Raw genomic sequence first — 25,174 nt, forward strand, 5'->3', positions numbered from 1 at the left:
TGCTACTTCAAAAATCTCCTGGCAGAGATTGCTGCGTAGGATGCTTTTATGTTAGTGTATGAAAATGTTAATTATGCCAACAGTACTTTTTAAAGTATCTTTGCATGTCTGACTTTCCCAAAACACATCTAACTGCTTATGGGGAGGGGGGTGGGTGTGGAGTGTGTTTTTTGCTTCATATGTTGTTGCATTTCCCATGGTCCTCATCCTGAATTACAAGGGGGGGTGTGGAAATCTGCGGCTCTGCAAAGCTATGTTGCGTGATACTGGTTTCTTGTTCCTTGTGTTTTTTTCCACTTTCCTAGTTTGCTGAGATGCTACAAATTCCTAAAAAAACCAACACCCACCCCCCTAAACAACAAAACCCAACCTTTTTTTAAAAAAGCAATGTAATTAAGTCCTGAATTACATACAGCTGTGTTGATTTGCAACCACTTGATTGATTCAATACAAGTGTCTGTAAGCAACATACTAGCTCCCTTACTTGGAACCAGCTTACGATTTAGCTGCTTATTCACATATTCCTATGGAAATGTAACTACTCTTAGAGCAAAAGGATATGACCAGTGTAACAATGGGGGTATAGTCATTTTGTGGATAGGAAGCATATTTTGAAAACATGAACGGTAAACCCTGTTACTATGAGGTTTTTCATAGGTAGTTTGGATGGAGGTTTCTGTAGATGCTCCTTTAGATTTCCAACGATAGCACTACAGTATTTTCATCTTGTTGGCACTTTTGAACCAACATGTCAGGTAATAAGCTATCTAAAACGACAGGAACCAAGGTCATTTACCTCTGAACTGCAGCTGCAGGACTGTGGTCAGGAAAAGAATGTGGGACAAAACCAGAGTCTGAGTATCTTGATTCCTTTTTATTCACAAAATGATGCCTGGCTTACCCCTTTGGTATTAGCTCCTATGGTTTTCCTTGTATCTAATTCTTTTGGCAGATGAAACATGAAATTGCTCCCAAATCAGGGTGATTATTTTGATATAACAAGGTTGCTGAGACAGCAAAATATTAAGCATGTACACATGACTAATGACAGCGAAGGACCAACATCAGTGCATTGTTCAGTGATAAGCAGGACTAGAATGACTGAAAATGAGTTTGGCCTCTTTCTTTTACAGCCCTAGAGCTGATCTTGAATACCAATAGCGAAGGTGTTTGCCCACAATCTAGCCAGTTATCTCTACCAGGAGACATGCAGGCATTAAAGCATGTAAAGTAAGCTTAGATCAGGCATATAAGCAGGAAGGTGCTCTAGTATAAATGAGAACCAATTCCATGACTAGATTTCATTTTCAAGGAAATTAGGACATACTGATTTGTAACACTTGGTGCACAGGAGCTGAAAAAGCACAGAGCGGGTCCAGCTGTTCTGTATAAACACTGAAGGGCCCTTGCTGAAATGATTATGCCTAAAAATACAATTAAATACATCTGATGAAGGAGAAAAGATAGGAATCAATAACTTTCACTGATCTTTCTTTCACAGCTTAATTTCCTTGGGCAATATTAAACAATTAATAAACTTAAAAATTCATCTCAAGAATATGGATGCCTATTTGGACAGCATATTATTTGAGCCAATTCTTTTCTTTGATGCTGAAGATTATCACAATCTCCTGAGTAAGCCATTTGACCACTAGAACAAGTTGTGCACAGTGACAATGAACAAAGATATGCAAATACAACTTAAAGTGAAAAGAAACTTGCAAATGCTGCTTTATTTAATTCTTACAATAGAGAGGCACTTTTACATTTAAAAAAAAAAAAGTGCAGAGGTTTCATTATAACTACAATACTCTAAAATAGTCTTCTGTGAAAACAAAAAGAAATGGTGTCTGTGCGGGGAAAATTAAGTGATTTTTGTTTTCTTTAATTGCACCTCTATACCATTTATTACACTTAAACAAACAAACAAACCAAAGCAAACCTTTTCTTCTCCTGTTCGCACAGGCCAACATAAGCATTTAGAGTATTGCTGACACTTTACTTTGTGTTCCTCATCTCATCATTTCTGTGTTTGTTACACAAGGCAAAGCGGCTGACCCAAGGGCTTTCTGGAATTCAGTGGGTGACGCTGAGATACTATAACTGAAGTAATCGCATGTATTTGATGTCCAAAGTCCCAATTCAGCTCCGCCTCGCATGCAAAACCTGCTTATTTCAGGTGAGTTATGCTTCAACTTGGGCCCAAACGAAGAATGTGTGTGGTGGGATGGGAGGAGAGCAGGGAGGGATGCTTTCCTGCAGTTATTTCCCCTCCATGGAGTCTGGAGAAATCAAAGCTTTTTTTACATGCCATCGTAGAAATTTCAACTAGTAGTTCACTGGCAGTCAGGCCCTGGGTGTCAGCCGTGTGGTATTTCTGCTGATAAGCAGCTGCGTATGAACCAGCGCTGGCCAGATTCGGAGACTGTACTGAGGCTGGCTGGTGTGAAAGTCAGCAAATCCTGTATTACATTACACAAGTGGGAAGTGGAGTTAACAATAACCTCAGACAAAGCAATAACGTTGAAAGATGGGTTCAGATTCTGCAATACTGATGTACTAATGTTAGTACTCAACAATGAAAGAAACCTCACTAATGTCACTGGGAAGATCTCTGGAGAAAGGCAATCCTCAAAATGAATATTGTCACAATCCATCCTTCTGCACATACATTTCCACTTCAGTGTCTCAAGCGAAGAAAGCAAACCTCAGGTCAAGAATCCTGGCAGATAAATGTCTCTTTGATTGATGGATGAGAGTATATATTCATCGCTTACGGCAATTCTCTTGCTATTTATTTGGTTTGGGGTTAACAAAACCACTAGGTGAGCTGCACAGGGAGGCTTCTGGTTGTGTGAAAATGAGGTTGGAAGTGGAAGGAACACTCAAAGGATGTTAAAGAAATATTAGAAATGCTTGAAATGAGCACACCTGAGGAAAACAATACTTTTCTAATTACCTGTTCCATTAAAGTTGACTGAGCAGAATATGCCTTTACATTCTGATGTTACTAGCAAAATTTAGGCTTTCAAGTATGTCAGAAACACAACTGCAACAGGGCTCACAAATAAATCTCTTCTGGGGCTCTGTGAATGCAAGGTTGACCTAAATAAACTGAATATGATGGACCATTAGAGGGTGCTCGTATTGAGGAGTGCCAGATTTGCCACAAATGGAAGAAATGTTTGCCACAATTTCTTAGCTTTACTTAGCAAATTCCAGTTTGATGTCCTGTGATGAAGACCAGAGCTCCTTCTTTCAAGCCATGTCCTCTGTTTTCCAAAACTGCCTGGGGTATATTTTAACCCACTTTGAAAGTAAATTACCTGACCTAATCCAGAACTCTGTTAAAAGTCTAAAGCTGGGTTCCTAAGACAGAAGAATTAAAGCTGGTACAGTGTAACAAGAGCTATTTTCAAAAATAGAGCTACTTACAAAAACATTTCAGTTTTGAAGTTGCTTTACCAATACTGATACAACTTGTAAACATATTCACAGAGAGCTTGGGCTCTGGATTCCGGAGTATTTTTCCTTTACCAAAAGCACATATTACAAAACCTGTAGAGATTTCTCTTTGTATGTTATGCTTTGAAAAGTTTAATGAGGCTGGTTTTGTTTAGATTTAAATACATTACCAAAATTTGCCACTTGTAACTTTGTGTTGATATATGAAAAATAAGAAGTAAAAATGGTTCTAAACAGAACTTCCTGAACTTTCTCTCCGAACTAAATATGTCAAGGGCATACTATGAACATGAAAGATAAATCTAGCTTTAAGATTTATCACTGATATGAATAAAAGAACATTTTGCAGAATTTTGATCTTGATTGTCTCTTTACAGCTGAAAGGAGAGGGGATTTTTTCCCCCATTCTATATAAAAGGGAGGAAATACACACTGTTGATTATTTTCCTGACACATCTTGAATAAAATAATACAGGCTTCATTATGGCATGAGGCTAAGTACACAAATTATATCTGAAAGAAAAAAGTTAATTTAAGAATTGAATGGTTACTGCATAATCAGTGGGCACGAGTGAGATCTAATGTCATTGTGTTTAGAAATGGCTTCATCCAGATCCAGCTGTCTGTTGTTGACCTTGACGTCCATGCAGCCATTGTAAAAAGCGGTTACTAACGTAGCACCCAGGGGAACATCTGCACAGAAACACATTCAATTTATTAAGTCAAGGCATGCAAAGTCTTATGTATTTTTCAGATTAGCAAAAACATGGGAAATACTCCATTCCCCGTCCATTAGTCAGTCATGGGAGAAAAGAGCAATTTGGCATGAAACACTTAAGTTCTTATCCCTTTTCTTTAAGACCGAGATAAAGTCCGCAAAGCTGAGAAAGGTCAGTAAAGTTTGAACTATGCGTTAGAAGTCTATTCCCATCCAGAAACCTAATTACATGAATATTAGTAGCATCTTCTGTATCAACAACAGTGAACCAATAGTTTGTTTCCTGGAGCCCACTGTTCTTGTCCTGACCGACAAACAGATGTTTATGGGTTTAGAGGTCACAGAAAGAACCATCTTGCTTTTGCCAGAAAGCTACTCTGGATTAAAATCTGCAAGTTCTCAGACAGAGGACCTCTGGGAACTCTGCTCATTTTACTGCTTTCTTACTGCTTCTTCGAAGTCAATTCTCTGTGAAAGACTGACTTTATCTGTTGCTCGTTTAGGTATTGTTTGGGTTATGGCAACATCAGATCATGGATATGCTTTCAGGAAACAATGTTAAGCACAAAATAAAGCAGGCACTGCTCTGAGGTCTTAGGGTACAACTGGATTCTTACAAGGTAGACATAAGGTGATCCAAGCCTTCAGCAACTAGAATGAGGATGCCTAGAAGCTGATCTCAAGAGCACCATTTTTTTTTTTTTTTTTTTTTTTTTGGTCAGATGTTAATCATCCTATCCCTCCTAGAAGATAGACTTGATTGTCTGGGGAACAAGAAATGTTGCTTCCTTGTGATTTTATTTTGCTGTAAGCTGAGGTACTGTACAAACAGTCCTGTAGAATCATGCTCTTCTGCTCTTTTTACTCCAGTGATGACAACACTGCTGTCGTAGAACTGTGCAAGTCTCATTTTGCCTGCACTGGTTGTGCTGAATTAATGAACAAAGAGCCGTACTCCCAACGCTGTTACTAGTTTGAAGAAATGTGTATCAAAAATGGGGACTTTTGATCTTCATGAAATGAATATTTTTGTTAGGTGCCTTTTAACCATACAGTTCTGTGCACTGTAGCTCAGTGTGGGGATCCTTACCTACCTTTTTATACTGCTCAATAATCCCAGAGGCTTTTCAGGGGTGAGTTATCCAGTGAGTAAATGAATTGGTGTAAACCTAAAGTAAGTTTTCCTATATTACTTTTTCTCTCTTTGATAACAGAAGCTGTTGTGGAAGAGGCTCCTTTGGATAACATGGGGTTTTTTGTTGCTTTTTTGAGACCTCCAAGTAGAAACTGTTTACACATATAGAGGGGTTTTTTTGCTAATTTGCACGTTGAAGATACTTTTTAAAACTGAGAGATTACACTTACTTTTAAGGAGCAGCAAGTAACTAATATTTGCTTCTTATCTGTTTGGGATGCATGACTGACGCCAAGGTCTTAGCTCTTAAGATGCCAATTACTCTGTGACTGGCAATGTACTAGAAAGAATCATTTAAATATCACAAAGATGAAGAGGTCTAAAAAATGACCAGAATCTTAGTTAAGTTACTATGGCTCAGTTAACCTACTGACTCACTTCTACTAAGTAAATACTGACTTCATCTCTCTTTTTAAAAGTGAGAAGTTATTATGAAAACACTGACACTTACCTACTGTGGTATGTGATGATACTGCACCACTAGTGCACTCTTCTCATTCTACACATTCAATTTGAATTGAACTCACCTGGTTATCTGGGTTCCAAGATATTGCATATCCATTCAAAAACAAAATTAGAGGAGAAATTCTCATATTTGGTGCCTAAACCTTGTTTCATCCTTGATTACCAGTGTATGAAGACTTGTAGAGACCAGGTAAGTTCCAACATATGGGCCTGGATACCGAGGCAACCACCGCTTCAGACAGAGGCTGTGGTACCTGCCGTGCTGCCCTAAACACCTTGCTTCTATTCTGACAAGCAAGTCTACAGGGTGGAACCATAATTCCAACTTCCCCTGTGTACACTATCTTGGAAGAAATGCTTAAAGAGATCATCTTCAACAGATACGCAGTTCCTCCCCTCTTTCTACTCCTGTCTCCTGCAGAACCACACTGCAGATAAAGACCAGCTGTATCTGAGGCAGTGCTATGACGCTGCAGCCTACATGTAAAATGGACGTCAATTCAAGACTGTGTTGGTCAAACTCTTAGAATTTCCTTAGGAATTGCGACTTATTCTCCCTAAAATAACTTTAACAGAGGAAACAGAAAAGCTCTGGCAGCAGTAACATTGTAACCATGGTGTCTTTCCTCTACCAATTTTCAAGTTTGAAGATCTTAGGCTTTGAAAATTCCTCATCTGTGGCAATGCTCTTTTTCTTCATGATTCACCCTGAAGTCAAACTATTTTATAGATAAGCATGTGTACACTTCCTGTACAAAATAATGCTTGTACATGTCTTAATCTGCAGGTGTATCCCCAGTCTTGCTTTAAACAAAATATTTGCTGTTTCAACACATTTTCTGTCTCAAAGATTGCAGTCATCTATTGCCCAGAGTTTGATTGCTGAAACCATATTCCTGACTTCTCCTTTGGCACTTCTGACACTTAACTTACTTACAAATGCCTGGTTTTCTTACATGTTTGATGCAGTTCCTAAATTGTGCCAGCTGGTGGCATTTCAGAAATAAGCAATGCTCACTCCTCCCCAGCTCAAAAATCAAGACATCTTCCAAATTCAAACCTCTAGAGAGAGACTCATGCCTTTTAATGGGCCTAATAATGCTACTGTTGAAAAGCAGGCTCCCTCAAAAGCTGAATAGACTAGATGAAACAAGAAGCACTTGGGGGAAAAAAAAAACCTGTTTCTTTTTGTGCAGTTGTAGGATTTTTCTAGCTTGCATAAGGCTGAATATAATCAGGCTTGTACAAATCATCAAATTAATGAAAAGAAATGTAATTCACCTGGCAGGCCGCCCAAGTAGGTAACAACGTTTGCCATCATTGCTTGATGCAGGATAGACAGTTGCTCTGAATTGCTTCTGTCCGTGTGTGAATCAACAGACAGTTCAAGTTGCTGTTTGGTTACTACAAGTCCAACCAGCACTTTTCTGGGTGTACATAACTTCTTTGACTCCAGATGTGCAACAGTGATGCTTCCAATGGTCACAATGATTCTCTAAACAGAAGAATGGTAGGTCACAAAAGATGTCACATGTAACTTTAACACACAATTTTACTTAGTTCTGATGCATTTTATATTTGGAAGTAGAAGAAAAGGAAATGTTAGAGCCACATTTTAAAAACTAGTACCTTAAGTTGGAAAAGTTACCAAAGTTGATGTATAATCATCACCTTTGGTGACAAATGCCATTCATTTATATGCTTAAATTTTTAAGTGAGAATGTTCACTCTAAAAAAACCTTTGGCTATGGTTCTGAGGTGAAATCCTGTTTCTCTTAAAGGCAAATGGAGTACTGCTACAGCTTCAAAGGTAACCAAGTGTTCACTAAAGGTTTTTATGTCGGGCAAAAGCATGGATTAGCCATGGTGTATAATCATGCTCTATCTTTGGATGCCTGATGTAAACAGATATAAATGAAAACTTAAGGACCAAAAGATCTGTTTATAAATTGAAACTAACATGATGCCATTACTATAGTATCATCATTCTACTTCTGTCATATTCCTCTTTCTGCTTTGTGCATTTGGAATGAAAGGTTAAAGAAGATGTCATGTAATGGATAGTACCTGATTTAAGAGTGCTTAGTGCTTAGTCACTGCTGTAGCAATCGTTAATAGTAATATATTTTCTGCACATCACTATATGATCTATGTGCTTTTCAAAATATTAATTCAGCCTACCAGCTCCACTGCAAGTAAGTGTGAGTAGCTTTTTTTAGTTTGGTTTTTCACAGATGGAGTAGTAAGTTAAGTGAGATAAAAACAAGAGGTGTGACTTATATGCATATCAGCTGCTATGATAATTGTAAGATCACCTGTGAGTCAGAAGAGTTAGAGTCCACTATAGACAAAGCAAGAGGCACTGTTTCATTAGAAACCAAGGCAAACATAACACCAGTGTCTGTGGATGGGCGAATAGTCATAGTCACATTTATTAGCCAATCTTCAGCACTGTCAAGATTATCTGTTTTAAAAAGAATAATTGTAATTAATAAATCCATCTGCTAATGAAAAATTAATATGGTGTTAAAAGTTAGTATGTAATCTGCTCCCACTGTGGAAAAATTAGTACTAATCTCCAGAAAAAAACAGTGAACTTTAGAACTTTTAGCAAGAACTATAAGTCTAAAAAAGAAAAAACAAATGAAACAACAAAACTTTAATCCTGCATCTTCTCTAATCTTCTGTGTTTATGGACTTTTTTTTTTTTTTTGCTACCTTCTCCATTCTAATGCAGAACAGGTGCCACATTCATTAGAGGTCAGTTCAAAATTAAACCCAAACAACTAATTTACTCATAAATTGCTGCCACTGAGTAGAAGATTGGCAGTTCTCATACACTTTTACATTCCAAAGCAATTCCACTATTAAAATGGGAATATGCAGGTGTGCGAAGTAAATATGCAGATGGTGCAAATAGAATTCCATATGATGCATTCATAGTTAAGCTAATATAAAAATTACTGTTTAAAGAGGTATTTGTCATCTTTTCTATCTTTTCCAGCGTGTCTTCACCCACCCCACCCCCAGTCAAACCTAGTAGTTTCTTGATTTCTGGTAGTTTCTTGAGGAAGCAGAAATCCTAAAGTATGAGGTGAGGTTATATTCCTACACAAAGCCAGATGGGCAGGGAGACAGTTGGCTATAACAGCTCATAGAAGGGCAGCAGTAGGTGTGGGCAGCCTCTTGGATTTGGGGGCCAAGGGGGGAGGTGAGAACAGAAAGAGAAATCTTTTGAAGTGGGCTAGGGAATTTAAAGAAAAGGCCTGGGAAAGAATAGCAAGTCCTGGAATGAAAAGGATTGGGGATCAGAGCAGGGCTGAAGGGTGGCATAGCATTTGGGATGGGGAAGACTATAGTAACAACAGGATTTGGGATGATGCTCAAGAGATGTCTCATTTTGGGCTCTCAGGTGTGCACAAGGAGATCCTGGATTGGAAATTTTAAAATTAGGGCAGGAGGTCAGGCAAGAAAGTTCTGGGTTCAGGAAGGAGCAAGAGGTGCACCTAAAACCTCTAGATAGGATGTTCGTTTAGACGCAGAATTGCGTACACAAAACTATCACCGACCCTTTCTCCACCCCCAACCTTCTTTTTCTGTCAGTGATATGACAGATTTCCCAACTGATGAACAGGGGACAGAATTAGATCTTTGGAAAGTGAATGTGTTCAACAGTGCCCATCCTTTGCAAATAAAGAATATGCTTCCTAACCTACAGCACTTCAGAAATTAAATGGATGACACCAATGGGATCAGAATTCTCATTCAAGCAAACTTCTAACAGAAGTTACGGGAATCACTGTTGGATGCCGTGGTATATAGCTTAGTTTGTGTGTCTCTTTTTTTTTTTCGTTCTTTCTTTTAACAATTCATCAGTTCCACCACCAGTCCTGCAAAAAATACAGTAATAGACAGAAAAATACTTACTATAGTTTATCTGAAACTGTGCCATTCCAGTGCCAGGGTAGAAGGATCCTCTCCCCACTGCTACTAAACAGTGTTTGCTTTGTTTTTCTTGAATAACCTCTTTTACACCTGAATGTCCCTGATTCATCAGGTTCCACGCACGAATGCACCCATCTAGACGAGGGTTAATCTGTAGAAGAATTACAGCGCTAGGTGTTTGCGTTCAAAGTTGTTTTAAAAATGTTAATAATAAGGCATTACTTTACATATCAACTTGTTTCTGGGTAGCAAATAATAGCCTTATCAATGCTATAGGTTACAGCACTGATGCTGGGAGAAAACAAATGGCATGCATTTAGTACCTCAGCCTTCAAAAGGTATTCCTGATTTAATAACATTTCCCATTTTGTTGCCAGTGATCTGTACAAAATAGATTGCTTCAATTTTTGAAGCTCATGCTGTCCTTTTGTTTAGGTCACAACAGCTTTTCTGTAGCTGAAAGACAGTGATCACTAGCACTGTTCCTTGTTCAAGGTTTCGTCTTCTCCTTGTACCAAAGTACAAAGAAATTTCTGGAATTACTTTCTATTGGGTAAGGGGATGTATTTCTTCACATTTTTTCTCTCTGCTTCGCTTTTGAGCAAAAATGGATTTAAAAAAAGAAGTGCAGCCTCTACTGCACAGTTACTTTTTGCCTCTCTGTTTAGACTGCCAATTAGTTTGAGGGCTCCTGGACTGAGAAGCAGACAGTCACAACAACTTGACTGTACCCATCCCCAGCATAAGACAGAGCTGTTGAGGACGGAAGACTGAAAGAATCATGGGCCTTGTCTAGCCTGGGCTATTATAAAACCTATTAAAAACGAAAGCTCATTGTGCTGCCTGCACAGCGAATTCCATACCTATTCAGAGCCTAGCAAAAGCCAGCACCAGAAACATGAATCACTCTGAAATGCTCTCGCAGCAGAAGTGGTGGTGATTTAGGGAATCTTAAAGCTATATTAGGAAACAGGCTACAGAATCCTGAACAATTAGACTGTAAGTGCTGTGTTTTTATAACTGAAACCTAACTGAAGATGGACTACAAAGCTTCATGCATATTTATTTTCAAAACAGTGGTTTAATAACCTGATTTTCATTTTCTAAATGGATTCCATGCCACTCTTCCTTCCTCCGTGACTACTAAGTAAACAATACAAAACCAAACAAATAACAGAACAGTATTAATCAACACTACTCTTATTAGTTACCTGTTTAACAAGAGTGTTGCCCACTTTGTGAGGTAATCCTGCAATGTACACCTTAGTTTCCAAGAAACCCTGTGACTGTTTAAAAAGAGTTCCTGGGCTGTTAATACTCATCACGGCTTCTTTAGCTATTTTTACACTGATGCTGTGTTCTAGTTCTTCAACTGATATCTATAATTAAATGCAAATAATTACATATATACACAAACATGTAGAATATTTTAAATACTAATTACATATACCCGTATGAAGCATTACTAATGTTTCCCTGAACACTTAACTTGTAAAATAGTTTTAATGCAGTCAACACTTACAGCATATTTAAACTTGAATCATGACAACTGTCCACATCCATGGACACCCACAGGAGGATGATCTTCCCTTCCACCCTCATCCTACTGCTGGGAAAACCCAGGCAGCTGATTGTAGCGCATAAAGCAAACTAGAGTTTGCAAGAAGCTGATTTCTACAATTGCTCTATATCCAATCCACATTTGGCATACAGTTCTCCATGTCACGGCAACGTGCGACAGAGGATTGAATCTTCAGATGGGACATAGACAAAATAGGTTCAATGCTTGCTCCCACTATTATTAGGCATCAAAGTAGACTTTTAATCTCGAGGAAGTTGTACTGAACAGAAACAGGAGGTCTACGCAGAATGCTAGCTTCTCTCACCCCCCTTTAAAAACAAACAAACGAAACCTAACTGATGTTAATTTGGTGTGGTTTATGGATGGTGTAAGTGAGCAAGGCCTTTCAGCTTAGGTATGAAAGCTTAAAGAACAAGATGGATTTCTGGTCTAGCAAATGTAAAACTTGCTCTCTAGACAAAGTATCTAATAACTATGCACTTGACCATGCAATCACAGTTTTTAATATTCTGCTGCTTCCTTTTTCATGATTACAAAGAGTAATTCCTGTGTTGCCAGCTAGTGGTAATTACCTCTTTCTCAATCGTAAACAGGGGCTACGATTTCCCAGATGTAAGGCATTCTTTGTGCATTGCTTGTTGATTTTTAAATCTCGGATTTGAGGGAATCATTTTAGGCCTTTTTAATAGTTGCTTAGTTTCTCCCTACTTGACTTATCAAGACAGAGTGTTCCCATAGTGGATTAAAGGAAGCAAAGGGGAGAGGAAAACCCAGCTTACTATATGCCACAGTCCATCATTAATGGCTTTGCCTCCACTGGTGACTTTTGTTCCAAATTCATTCTTGAATTGAATTTCAATCTTTCCATCACGAAGAGCAAGCAAAATCCATGCTGTATTGTCAAGGGATTCTGCATATAGTATAACTCCCTCTGCATCATATGTCCGGAAATCAAATTCTGCTGTAAATCTGAGTTGTGAAGAAGGAATCTTAATAAGAAGACAGGAAACATGAAACACTGTATAGCCTAGGATAACTCATTAATAGGGTAAAAAGAGGTTCATAGATACTAACCTTTTGGTAACTCTGTATCTGAGCAGTTGTGACATTTGCACACAATTAGTCAAAAGCAGAATCTAATGTAAGCCTTGTTCATCCGAATCCAGTGAAAGTTTTGAGATTAATGCCCTGAGCTGGGATTTGAAAGAGCCTTGGTTCAGTTCCCAAATCTGCTATGAGCTTTACATGTGAAGGATATCACACCCCCTTGAGTAAGAAGATAGATGTAATGTTCTTATCGCATTTCTTGGAGATGCGATGCGGAAAAAATACATGATCTATGATGTGCTTCAGTACAACAGGGTTGCCAAGTGTTGTCCTACAACAATTTTAACCTAGCAATTTGTTTTGGTTACTGCTGCCTTTTATATGTCATTCTCTAATTTGGAGATTTGTTGTCTGGATCTTGGCAGTTGGTTGAACACATGCTAATGTGGTTTACATTATGGTACCTGTACAGTGGAAGAGAGAGAGTATATGTATTGTGAAAAACGGTCCTTGTTTCCTAGAACTTTTGGACTAGATAAAATAGATTAAGGATGAAAGGAGAAAACAAAGCATTTGGAAGTTAGGATTTGATGAAGACAACAAAAGAAACAAGTAAGGGAGCTGTAATTAAGAATTCGGGTAGCTTTCACTCTGTCTTGTTCTTTGTCCACTAGATGTCATTGTCTCTCACGCAGACCCACAGAAAAATCACTCTGTATTTACACAGAGACTATTAAGATAGCTTCAAACGTTTATCATCTTAGAAAGGTCTTCCAGGACAGCATTAATGGCTGGTCAACTTGAAATAGGGGCAGAGGAAAAAGTTCTCAATATTTATGTCCTTCTGTAAGGTTCTGAGGCTCTGGGGATCACCAGCTCAACAGCTGCTGCTGCTGCTGTTACCCTCAAATTGTTCGGTCAGTAAGTCAAGGAATGCTGCAATTTCAGCTGCCGCAGTGAAGAAGTCCAAGAGTAATAAAGGGGTCACTACCATTAGCAATTGTTCTGATAGCTGTAAAGGAAATCATACAGACGGTGCTCTAGACAAGGTGCTCTATCAGTGTCCTTGGAACACCTTGTGAAAGGAAGCACGGTGGCGTGGTGACGGCAAGCATTGGCCTGGTTTTGTTTCTCAGCAGTACGTGTGTAGCATGTCACAGCTTCTACCCAGCAACATCCAAACAAAAGCCTTATATAACTGGAAGCTGTACAGTAATTATTTTCCTATAACATCTGAATTTTACGTTGAGAATTCTAAATGCCTTCCTGTATCTGTATCACCGTCTCCGCCCTTCCCCAGCCCCTGCTCTTTCCTTCAGGGGAAGAGTAAGCTTCTGTCATAAGGAAGCACCCATCTCTTTGCTCTCTTGACCAAAAACCAATGGGACCTACTGCCTATTAAACTCAGTGCCCTCAATCCTCTTCCTTTTTTGCCCATTCACGTCTGGATCTCTCTGAACTCTTTCTCCCAGCTCATACACCTCTCCCCACAACAGCACTGGTAACCAGGACTGTAATGGCTGGAAGACTCCAACTCTGTTATTCACAGATATGATCACACCTGAATGCCAATGGTGCATGTCTTGCCCCAGCTGTGCACTGTCCCCCTGGCTGGGACACAGCTGCTACTGCCTCCTACCTGCTTCTGAGGTACCTGGAAGAAACTTGCTGACCTTTTAGTTTTGCCATGTGAGAGAGCTGCTGTCTCTGACAGCACCTCTGATGAGGTGGCTCAAGGACACGGTACAACCAGTAAGAGATGCTGTAAACTGACGCCAGACACATTACTCCTGCCTGTCCACTTTCAAATGACTCCAGCTTCCTCTAAGTGCTAGTACCTGTAGGAGCCCGAGTTAATTCATTCTCCACATAAAGGTATCTTAACCAGTGGGGAGACGGTGATATAATTTATGCATGCAATGGCACTCTTTCTAAACCCTCAGAAAATTAATGGAAACAAATGACCGTAATTTCAATGCATACTTTTACCAATAGCAAATGCTTACCTCGTGACATTTGGCAATTTAAACTTTAAGTACAGGACAGGAATTCCTATAAATTGCTCTGCCAGATAAAGCAGTTCATAATTCTTTTCAAGGTTCAGCGGGATACATGCAGTAACGGACTGAAAATGGTAGAGAATAAAAAAAGCTGTTAATGCATTGTAATACTTCATGAAGCAATTCCTATTGTTGGCTGTTAGCCTGTCTTGTTTTTTTTTTTTTTTTTTAAAGCAATGCCTTACCTTTCTTTTTTTTTTTTTTTTTTTTAAACTTGAATACCTATGTACAAATGAAGGGGTGCGTTTTTCTTTTTGCTTGAAATGTCCATTTATTCAAGCTGTTGGAGGATAATTCAGGTTCAAACACAGTTCTGGTGGATTGCAACTAATATTTAAATATTTAGTATTTGAATCAAGAATTCAAATCTTCCATCAGGCACTTTCCTTTCACCAGGGACCTGTGACACCAACCTACTAGGGTCCTGCCAGGCTCCATTATTAAAGTTGTCTGGAATCTAAACCTGAGCTGGTGTTAGAAGGGAATGGGGCCAGAGCTGTGTCTTGTGAAGATTTAATTAAAAAAAAAAAAAAAAAAAAATCACCTTTTATTTTCTCTATCAATATTGATGTACAACTACTCATAGCTGAACAATCTCTAGTACTACTAGAATCATTTACCTCGAATAAAAAGTAACAACTTACAAGTGGATTAAGTTACAGATGAATAGAAAATGTTTCTATCTGGCTGTTCCTTGAATGTACTTGTCCTATTTGAGCTCTGGAAAGGAATGTTGATGAAATCAACACCACAATTCCTGCTGGAATAGTACTAAATTAATATTTCTGAGAACTGTTAGTGGGGATATGAAGCTCTTAAGACTACATTCTCAGGAAAACTGTAAAAGAAGTTCTAAGTATTCGTGGCAACTAAAAGGCCTACAACAGTATGTAGAACTGGGATTAATCCTAATGCTTTAGCCAAAGTCAATGTGAGTAATCACAGTCAGCCAACTGCAGTTGCAATGAGAGGGGAAAAAAAATAGTGCTTATTCTTTCAGGTATTCATCTACCTGAAGTTTTAAACAAAGACATTTATATCCAGGAATTCTGACGCAGGGCTACAATCTCATTGGCATCACGGGGACATGGTGGGATGGTCTCTATGATTGGAGTGCTGGCATGGAGGGATACAGGCTCTTTAGGAAGGACAGGCAGGGGAGATGAGGAGGGGGTGTCACCCTCTATGTCAATGACCAGCTGGAGTGCATGGAGCTCTGCCTGGGGATGGATGAGGAGCTGACCGAGAGCTTATGGGTCAGGATTAAAGGGAAGGCAGGGACAGGTGACATTACAGTGGGGGTCTGCTACAGGCCACCCGACCAGGAAGACCGAGCAGATGAGGCCCTCTATAGACAGGAGCAGCCTCACGCTCACAAGCCCTGGTCCTCATGGGGGACTTCAACCACCCCGACATCTGTTGGAGGGGCAACACAGCAGGGCGTAAGCAATCCGGGAGGTTCCTGGAATGTATCGATGATAACTTCCTTCTCCAAGTGATAGAGGAGCCAGTGAGGAGAGGTGCTATGCTGGAGCATAGCATAGAACATATAGAACATAGGTTGCTGGAACATAGGTTCTCAGCAACAAGGAGGGGCTGGTGGGGAATGTGAAACTCAAGGGCAGCCTGGGCTGCAGCGACCACAAAATGGTGGAATTCAAGATCCTTAGGGCACTGAGGAGGGCGCACAGCAAGCTCACTACCCTGGACTTCAGGAGAGCAGACTTCGGCCTCTTCAGGGATCTGCTTGGTAGAGTGCCATGGGACAAAGCCCTGGAGGGAAGAGGGGCCCATGAAAGCTGGGTAATATTCAAGGATCACCTCCTCCAAGCTCAGGAGCGATGCATCCCAACAAAGAGGAAGTCAGGCAAAAACACCAGGAGGCCTGCATGGATGAACAAGGAGCTCCTGGACAAACCCAAACACAAAAAGGAAGCCTGCAGAAGGTGGAAGCAAGGACAGGTAGCCTGGGAGGAATACAGAGAAATTGTCTGAGCAGCCAGGGATCAGGTTAGGAAAGCTAAAGCCCTGATACAATTAAATCTCGCTGGGGACATCAAGGGCAACAAGAAAAGATTCTATAGGTACGTCTGGGATAAAAGGAAGATGAGGGAAAATGTGGACCCTCTCCAGAACAAAATGGGAGACCTGGTTACCCGGGACATGGAGAAGGCTGAGGTACTCAATGACTTTTTTGCCTCTGTCTTCACTGGCAAGTGCTCGAGCCTCACTGCCCAAGCCACAGAAGGCGGGGACTGGGAGAATGAAGAGCCACCTATTGTGGAAGAAGATCAGGTTCAAGACCATCTAAGGCCTCTGAAGGTGCACGAGTCCATGGGACCCGATGAGATCCATCCACGGGTCCTGAGGGAACTGGCGAATGAAGTTGCTAAGCCACTATCCATCGTATTTGAGAAGCCATGGCAGTCTGGTGAAGTTCCCACTGACTGGAAAAGGGGAAACATAACCCCCATTTTTGAAAAGGGAAAAAAGGAAGACCCTGGGAACTACAGGCCAGTCAGTCTCACCTCTGTGCCTGGGAAGATCATGGAACAGATCCTCCGGGAAGTTATGTTCAGGCACATGGAGGACAGGAGGGTGATTCGAGACAGCCAGCATGGCTTCACCAAGGGCAAGTCCTGCCTGACCAAACTAGTGGCTTTCTGTGATGGAGTGACTACATCAGTGGACATGGGAAGAGCTACAGATGTCGTCTATCTGGACCTCTGTAAGGCCTTTGGCATGGTCCCCCACAACATCCCCTGTACATCCCCCCACATCATGCCCCTGTACTCAGCACTGGTGAGGCCGCACCTCGAATACTGTGTTCAGTTTTGGGCCCCTCACATGAAGGACACTGAGGTGCTGGAGCGTGTCCAGAGAAGGGCAACGAGGCTGGTGAGGGGTCTGGAGAACAAGTCTTATGAGGAGCGGCTGAGGGAACTGGGGTTGTTTAGCCTGCAGAAAAGGAGGTTGAGGGGAGACCTCATCGCTCTCTACAACTACCTGGAAGGAGGTTGTAGCGAGGTGGGTGTCGGTCTCTTCTCCCAAGTAACTAGTGATAGGACGAGAGGAAATGGCCTCAAATTGCGCCAGGGGAGGTTTAGATTGGACGTGAGGAAAAATGTCTTTACTGAAAGAGTGGTTAAACATTGGAACAGGCTGCCCAGGGAAGTGGTTGAGTCCCCATCCCTGGAGGTATTTAAAAGACGAATAGATGAGGCGCTTAGGGACATGGTTTAGTGGGCATGGTGGTGTTGGGTTGACGGTTGGACTCGATGATCTTAGAGGTCTTTTCCAACCTTAATGATTCTATGATTCTATGATCCTTCTCTCTAAACTGGAGAGGTATGGGTTTGATGGGTGGACCATGCAGTGGATGAGGAATTGGTTGGATGGTCGCATCCAGAGGGTAGTGGTCAACGGCTCAATGTCCAGATGGAGATTGGTGACAAGTGGCGTCCTGCAGGGGTCTGTATTGGGACCAGTACTGTTAGCTTCATCAGTGACATGGACAGTGGGATCGAGTGCACCCTCAGCAAGTTTGCAGGTGACACCAAGCTGAGTGGTGCAGTTGACGTGCCTGAGGGACAGGATGTCATCCAGAGGGACCTGGACAAGCTCGAGAAGTGGGCCTCATGAGGTTCAACAAGGCCAAGTGCAGGGTCCTGCACCTGGGTTGGGGCAACCCCCGGTATCAATCCAGGCTGGGGGATGAAGGGATTGAGAGCAGCCCTGCCGAGAAGGACTTGGGGGTGCTGGTGGATGAAAAGCTGGACATTGAGCCAACAACGCACACTCGCAGCCCAGAAGGCCAATCGTACCCTGGGCTGCATCCAAAGAAGTGTGGCCAGCAGGTCGAGGGAGGTGATTCTGCCCCTCTATTCCGCTCTGGTAAGACTCCACCTGGAGGACTGTGTCCAGCTCTGGAGCCCTCAGCATAAGAAAGACACGGACCTGTTGGAGCGGGCCCAGAAGAGTGCCACGAAAATGATCAGGGAATGGAACACCTCTCCTGCAAAGAAAGGCTGAGAGAGTTGGACTTGTTCAGCCTCGAGAAGTGAAGGCTCTGGGAAGACCTTATAGCAGCCTTCCAGTACCTCAAAGGGGCTTACAAGAAAGCTGAAGAGGGACTTTTTACAAGGGCATGTAGTGATAGGACAAGGGGTAATGGTTTTAAACTGAAAGAGGGTAGATTTAGACTAGATATAAGGAAATTTTCTACAATGAGGGTGGTGAAGCACTGGCACAGGTTTCCCAGAAAGGTGGTAGATGCCCCATCCCTGGAAACATTCAAGGTCAGGTTTGATGGTGCTCTAAGCAACCTGATCTAGTTGAAGATGTCCCTGCCCATGGCAGGGGGGGTTGGACTAGATGACCTTTAGAGGTCCCTTCCAACCCAGACTATTCTATGATTCTATGATTTCTATGATTCTATCCAGGAATAATGTGCATTTTGTGTGGTGCAAGTTTAAACTAGAAAACATTTAGTAAACAAATGTCAGGTATCCATTCTAAGGTATTGTTGACTTCTTTGTGTTCTGTAATTGTGATGTTATAATTAAAGTAATATCTACAGTTTTGTTTTAAAAGTAAAGCACTCAGATTTCCTTTAGGTACAGGGAACTAGGCTTTGCATGTGGAGAGAGGTAGGAAGACTCTTCCAGAATGTGGTTTAGAGCACCTGTCTCATTGACTAGTAGGAGCCTAAAAGTCTCTGATCTAAAGTTATCCCTCAAAACACGCCTTGAATATCTTCTATATGATGGCAGTATAGTAGTCTTACAGAAGACAATGATCAAGAATAAGTGTGAAGGGCTTTTCTGTTCTCGAGACATACTGTACTTTGGTAAAAGTTAACAATGCAGTTCGCAAACTCTGACTTCTGTATTCACGATGCAGTAGTTTCATTAAATGTATAGGTGTTCATCCGGAGTTTTATGGCTACTTCACTTTATGTCTGATAGTGTCACTAGTCTTTGGACTGCATATATTTTCAGCTGATTAAACTATTTCTTTTTTTCCAATTAAAAAGCCTGAAACTAACTTCCAGATAGTTAATTACTTTTGAACAACAGTATTGAAAATAACATGTAATGAGGCTAGAAGATGCTTTTCCTATTTCATGAATAAGCACAATGAAATATACTGACTGCAAGTGTTGTTCAGATATTAAATTTCAGAAAGTACAAACCAGATCTAATGCATACATGCTATAAGTTGCGTCAGACCTTGTTCCTACAGTTTAAGCCCAATTTTGTTATACTGTGTTAAAGGTGGGTTTTTTGTTGGCAGTTATCTGAGCTCACCTTGCATAACAAGTCTCAGCCTGCCTGAACCTTTCAAAGTATACAGAGAACCATTCACAAGAAAATCCTTGCACTGGGATTCTCCAGAGTTCCAAATTTTCTGCTACTAAGAATTGTAAATCTTCAAACTGAGCAGGAACAGCCCATTTTGGCTGCGAGATGCTCTTCAATTGGCAAGTATTACTAAGTGCTTTTTCTTAAGCTGTGGCAGATGAGAACTGTGGAAAACAATCCAGTTTTTTCAACCCAAACAGGCAAAGCATAAAGTAATTCTGAAAGAGTGAGTGAAAACTTTTGTGCAGCCTAAGAAAAACGTGGGAACATATGGACAAATGGAGTATTCTGGCTCTGAGTAAGCTGAACAGGAATTATTTGTTTGATAGGAGAAAGCTGGGGCTTATTTTGGAAGCAGCAGGGAATAAAAATGACTGGCTAAGGCAAGCTTCTCTTGACAGGATTCCTGTAAATGAGCATGTATGAACTGAATGGCATCCAAATCCCTACTGGGTCTGTTTTATGAGCCAAACCACAGTTCAGAGTCCCCAGCACTTTCTCAGAAATTTTGAGTCAGTTCTCAAATAGCTTCCTATTTTCCTTAATCTAACTGATTCTGTCATCAAGAAATATCCAACTTTAAAATTCCATGCAGAAAAATCACACATAGTGCAGTTTTACCTCACAATTCTTCATGTCCTTAGAGAGCTTGAACCCTTTCTTGCCATCACAATAGCAGCTATAACTTCCTGGAGAGTTTATACAGAGTTGAGCACAAACATTTTCAGCACATTCATCAATATCTAGGAGAAATGGAAGCATACAGAAAGATTTATTCAGATTATTCATAGCACAGTCTGAAAACAAACACAATAAATTAATGGAATAATGGACAAGATGGGTTCTCCGGCATAACATGAATGCACTAGGTGACTGCTGCTAAGCTAAACTAATGCTAATAGATGTCTCCTATGTAAAATTTACAATCCAGAATTACTTGCTGGGTGTATAAGACCTAGTAATCTGAGAGAGGCCTTGTGTGCAGAGCTGGAGACAATTTGGTCTGATTTGTGAGGCAGTAAGAAGCTGAGCTGTAAGGTGGCTGAATTAGGGAGAGAGACCTCAATAAATTACTACCATTTATGGCAGAAATGCCATTCTGAGTCAGATCTCTTCCTTTCCCTATAGACGTCATGAGAACTTAGAGTATTAAGAATATATATGGCAAGTATATGGAGAAAGGACATGCTTTATTCACATAAAACCAAAATAATCTCAGGGCAAAATACCTTTTAAAATAACATACAATAATCTCATAAATAACTAAGTTTCAGACAGCATCTATTTGTGGAAACCAATCTGATTTGAGCTGCGAATAAGCTAAACCAAGTAAAGGAACTTGATTTTCTATTTAGTAGGCTGTACACAATAAATAACTTAGAAATTAAAGGCTGCATAAAATGCCACTGTAACTGTTATATTTCTAATATAGAAATAAACAAAATCTCTCCTGGATAAGAGACACTAATGAGGGTGATTTTGGGCCTCAGATTAAAGAAACTGCAACACTTGTTTTTAAACAAATGGCCCTTCTAGTGGGAATGAACAATTTTGTACTAATGTGTGCATTTAAAAAATCTGAATAGACTAGACTATTTCAGTTGGAAGGGACCTACAATGATCATCTAGTCCAACTGCCTGACCACTTCAAGGCTGACCAAAAGTTAAAGCATGTTAAGGGCATTGTCCAAATGCCTCCTAAACACTGACAGGCTTGGGGCATCGACCACCTCCCTAGGAAGCCTGTTCCAGTGTTTGACCACCCTCTCGGTAAAGAAATGCTTCCTAATGTCCAGTCTAAACCTCCCCTGGTGCAGCTTTGAACCATTCCCATGCATCCTATCACTGGATCCCAGGGAGAAGAGATCAGCACCTCCCTCTCCACTTCCCCTCCTCAGGAAGCTGTTGAGAGCAATGAGGTGGCCCCTCAGCCTCCTTTTCTCCAAACTAGACAAGGCCAAAGTACTTAGACACTCCTCACAGGACATTCCTTCCAGCCCTTTCACCAGCTTTGTTGCCCTCCTCTGAATGCATTCAAGGACCTGAACTTCTTTCTTAAACTGTGGGGCTCAGAACTGCACACAATATTCAAGGTGAGGCCACACCAATGCTGATAATTGCAGGATAATCACCTCTCTTGACCGGCTGGTTATACTGTGTTTGATGCACCCCAGGATGCGGTTTGCCCTCTTGGCTGCCAGGGCGCACCGCTGACTCATATTGAGCCTCCTGCCGACCAGCACCCCCAGATCCCCTTCTGCAGGGCTGCTCTCCAGCCACTCCTCTCCCAATTTATACTTGTGCCTGGCACTACTCTGTCCCAGGTGCAGAATCTGGCATTTGGACTTGTGAAATTTCATCCCATTCATCATTGTCCAATGCTCCAATCTATCTAGATCCCTCTGCAAGGCCTCTTGTCCCTCAAGAGAGTCAATAGCACCTCCCAGTTTGGTATCGTCAGCAAACTTGCTAATGGTGCATTCAACTCCTGCATCCAGATCACTGATAAATATATTGAATAGAACTGGCCCTAGAATTGAACCCTGAGGAACACCGCTGGTGACCGGTCGCCAGCCAGATGTAGCCCCATTCACCGCAACCCTTTGAGATCTGCCCTTCAGCCAGTTCTTCACCCAGCACACCGTGTACCTGCTCATCCCGCAGTTGGACAGCTTGTCCAGAAGGATGCTGTGAGGAACAGTACCAAAAGCCTTACTAAAATCCAGAAATACTACATCCACTGCCTTCCCTTCCTCCACTAGGTGGGTGACCCTATCATAGAAGAATATCAAATTAGTTAAACAGGACTTTTCTTCTGTGAACCCATGTTGACTGTGCCTGATGATTGCATTATTCTTTAAATGCCTTTCAATAGTACCCAGTATGGTCTTCTCCATAATTTTTCCAGGTACTGAGGTTAGACTAACAGGTCTGTAGTTCCCTGGGTCTTCCCTCATGCCCTTCTTGTAAATTGGAATAACGCTGGCTAGCTTCCAGTCAGCAGGGACCTCCCCAGACTCCCAAGACCTTTGGTAGATGATTGAGAGGGGTCCTGCTGTAACATCCGCTAGCTCCTTCAGAAGTCTGGGATGAATCCCATCAGGCCCCATGGACTTATGAACATTCAGCTGATACAGCTGGTCCCTTATAATTTCAGTGTCCACAAATGGAAAGTCACTGTTCCCACAGTCATGGTCCTCCAACTCAGAGGACTGGGCAGCCCAAGGTCTATCAGTATTATTAAAAACTGAGGCAAAAAACACATTGAATGCCTCCACTTTTTCTTCATCCCTATTAGATCACCAACAGCGAGCTCAAACCAACTGCTCTGTACGCAGTTCCACTGCCTGTCTCGGGAGAGTTCTCTGAGGATACACTGGGTCATAAAGACACATGGAAGACCTCAAGCCTTTGACCAGCAAGTGTTGCCAGAATGTTTTCCTGTTCTGAGGAAAGGTTTGATACATATTGGAAGACAGTTTCTGAAATATAACTGGAGAGTTGATGACTGGCTTTTTGGATTGTTCAAGTTCTAACTGGTCTTAGGTACATAGCTGCAGAAAAGGTTACACAGGAGATTCTTCTGTTTTTCTCTACTCCTTCAAGTGCCTCATCCATCCAAAATGTCAGCTAAGTGAGTAAAAGGAATTGTTAATATAGAAATATAGTACTGGATGTTTCTTCAAGTGGATCTGACATTTTGCAAATGTTTTCTGTGGTGCATCCTCATAATTTGAATTAGTTTTAAATAATGAGCTTATAAATTAAATAGTGACTGTGTGTGAAATTACAGTCTCTTCAGAGGTGAACGTTTGCTAGTGTTGAGAGTTTTATCTTTGCTCAGATTTGAGAAAGCTGTCCTATTAAAAAGTGTTACACTGCATGTATATATGTATGCACACATGCGCAGACTCTTACAACTGTAAATTACTAACCCTCTACTCATGGTTTAATTCCTATTTCATTCATTATGGCCTCTGTCACCTGTAGTACTACTTACAGGAATAAGATACAAAGGTGGGTTGCAACATCTAAGTGTATATTTTGGAGTCTTATTCAAACTTCTTTCCGTGTGCTTTGGAGATAATGCTTGCACATTAGTCATGTGGCAGGATTTGGTCAGTTGTTAAGAAATATTTTGCTGATGCATATGTGCAACTGATTGACCCCTCCATTTCCTCCAGCTACAGCTAGATTACCTCTTACTCTTTTGTTTGGCATGTGCACTCCTTTCCATTTAGAAATCATTAAACTGTTCGGTCTTGATGGGGGTTGCCTAAGCCAGTAGATTGCAAACTCAGCTTGGTGAAAGGGATTCCGCTGTGAAAGTCACTTCCTAATAATTTCTGGTGACTGGCAATCTGATGTCTATTTAAAACTGAGACTACAAGATGATGTGTTACAACATGAAGCTGCTTTTGCCACTGTTGTTTTTGCATCCTAGCAAACATGCAAGTAAGGCAATGACAAAATCCAAAATGTGGCCTAGCCATACTATGCAATGGGTGAGGAGGACACTTTCTGTGTCCTTTCCTATCCTGCCTGTTTTGGGAAAAAATAAAAAAATCATTCCATTTATGATCATTTGGGGATCTGATAGGCCAAGAAATCCACCTAGGCCTAAGGACACAGAGAGAAGAAAAAAACCCCAAAACTACAGCCCGCTTTGCTGTGGAGATGTAAAAGGAAGTAAAAAATTGAACACCTCCCAAGAGGAACTGGAGTAGAGAGACTCTGAGAAGCACCTCTCTTCCCACGCCCTCCCCAGAGGAGCCTGACTCTGTGTAGACACTTTAGGAGGCATTGTTCTCTGAGAAAGATCCTGTACCCCTTCCAGTACTTGAACACCTAGCAATACAAAAGTAAAACTACAAGCACTGGTTAACCAGTAGCACTAGAGTAAATCTGAGTGCTAAATTCTCTGAAAGCAGCAGTTAATTTTGAGCATGTTCCTCAGGCCCAGGGCCTGCAGACAAACAGAGACTTAGGAAGTCATTATGAAAGCCTATCGCACAGTTGATCATTGAATCAATTACTGGGAGACTTGCACCAGTCTTGCGGGGCTATAAATTCCCATTACCAAAATGAACCTACTGCTCAAGGGTAAGGTCTCCCTCCAGAGTGTACTATAGCAGCAGAGGGACAGGCAAGCTTCTTGGATAGGTATGAAGTCTCCTTCCTCAGCAGACATTCTGGAATCCCTGATCAGTCCAAATGGCAGGATCTCCCCATGAGGAGCTATTTGTCCTGCTACAGAAATGTGGACATGCACAGGCTGGAGGGGACCAAGTTCTTTGGAGGTTTGTTTTAATCATTTTTGCTATAATTATCCTG

General features: G+C 41.2%; 1 protein-coding gene across 2 annotated transcripts in view; it reads right to left on the reverse strand.

Annotated features, from left to right (window-relative positions):
- Window positions 1-1,701: 1,701 nt before the first annotated feature.
- The window catches only part of PROS1 (protein S), a 39,020-nt gene continuing 15,547 nt past the window's right edge, over window positions 1,702-25,174 (reverse strand). For both annotated transcript variants that reach the window (XM_076350853.1, XM_076350863.1), the window contains exons 8-15: window positions 20,462-20,583; window positions 14,424-14,542; window positions 12,150-12,339; window positions 11,000-11,167; window positions 9,771-9,939; window positions 8,159-8,307; window positions 7,125-7,338; window positions 1,702-4,158 (exon numbers count right to left, since the gene is read on the reverse strand). In XM_076350853.1, coding sequence (XP_076206968.1) covers window positions 4,013-4,158; window positions 7,125-7,338; window positions 8,159-8,307; window positions 9,771-9,939; window positions 11,000-11,167; window positions 12,150-12,339; window positions 14,424-14,542; window positions 20,462-20,583 — 1,277 coding nt within the window. In that variant the 3' untranslated portion in view covers window positions 1,702-4,012. The remainder of the gene's footprint in view (window positions 4,159-7,124; window positions 7,339-8,158; window positions 8,308-9,770; window positions 9,940-10,999; window positions 11,168-12,149; window positions 12,340-14,423; window positions 14,543-20,461; window positions 20,584-25,174) is intronic.

This window comes from Aptenodytes patagonicus, chromosome 1, assembly GCF_965638725.1.
Source record: "Aptenodytes patagonicus chromosome 1, bAptPat1.pri.cur, whole genome shotgun sequence".
Taxonomy (NCBI): Eukaryota; Metazoa; Chordata; class Aves; order Sphenisciformes; family Spheniscidae; genus Aptenodytes; species Aptenodytes patagonicus.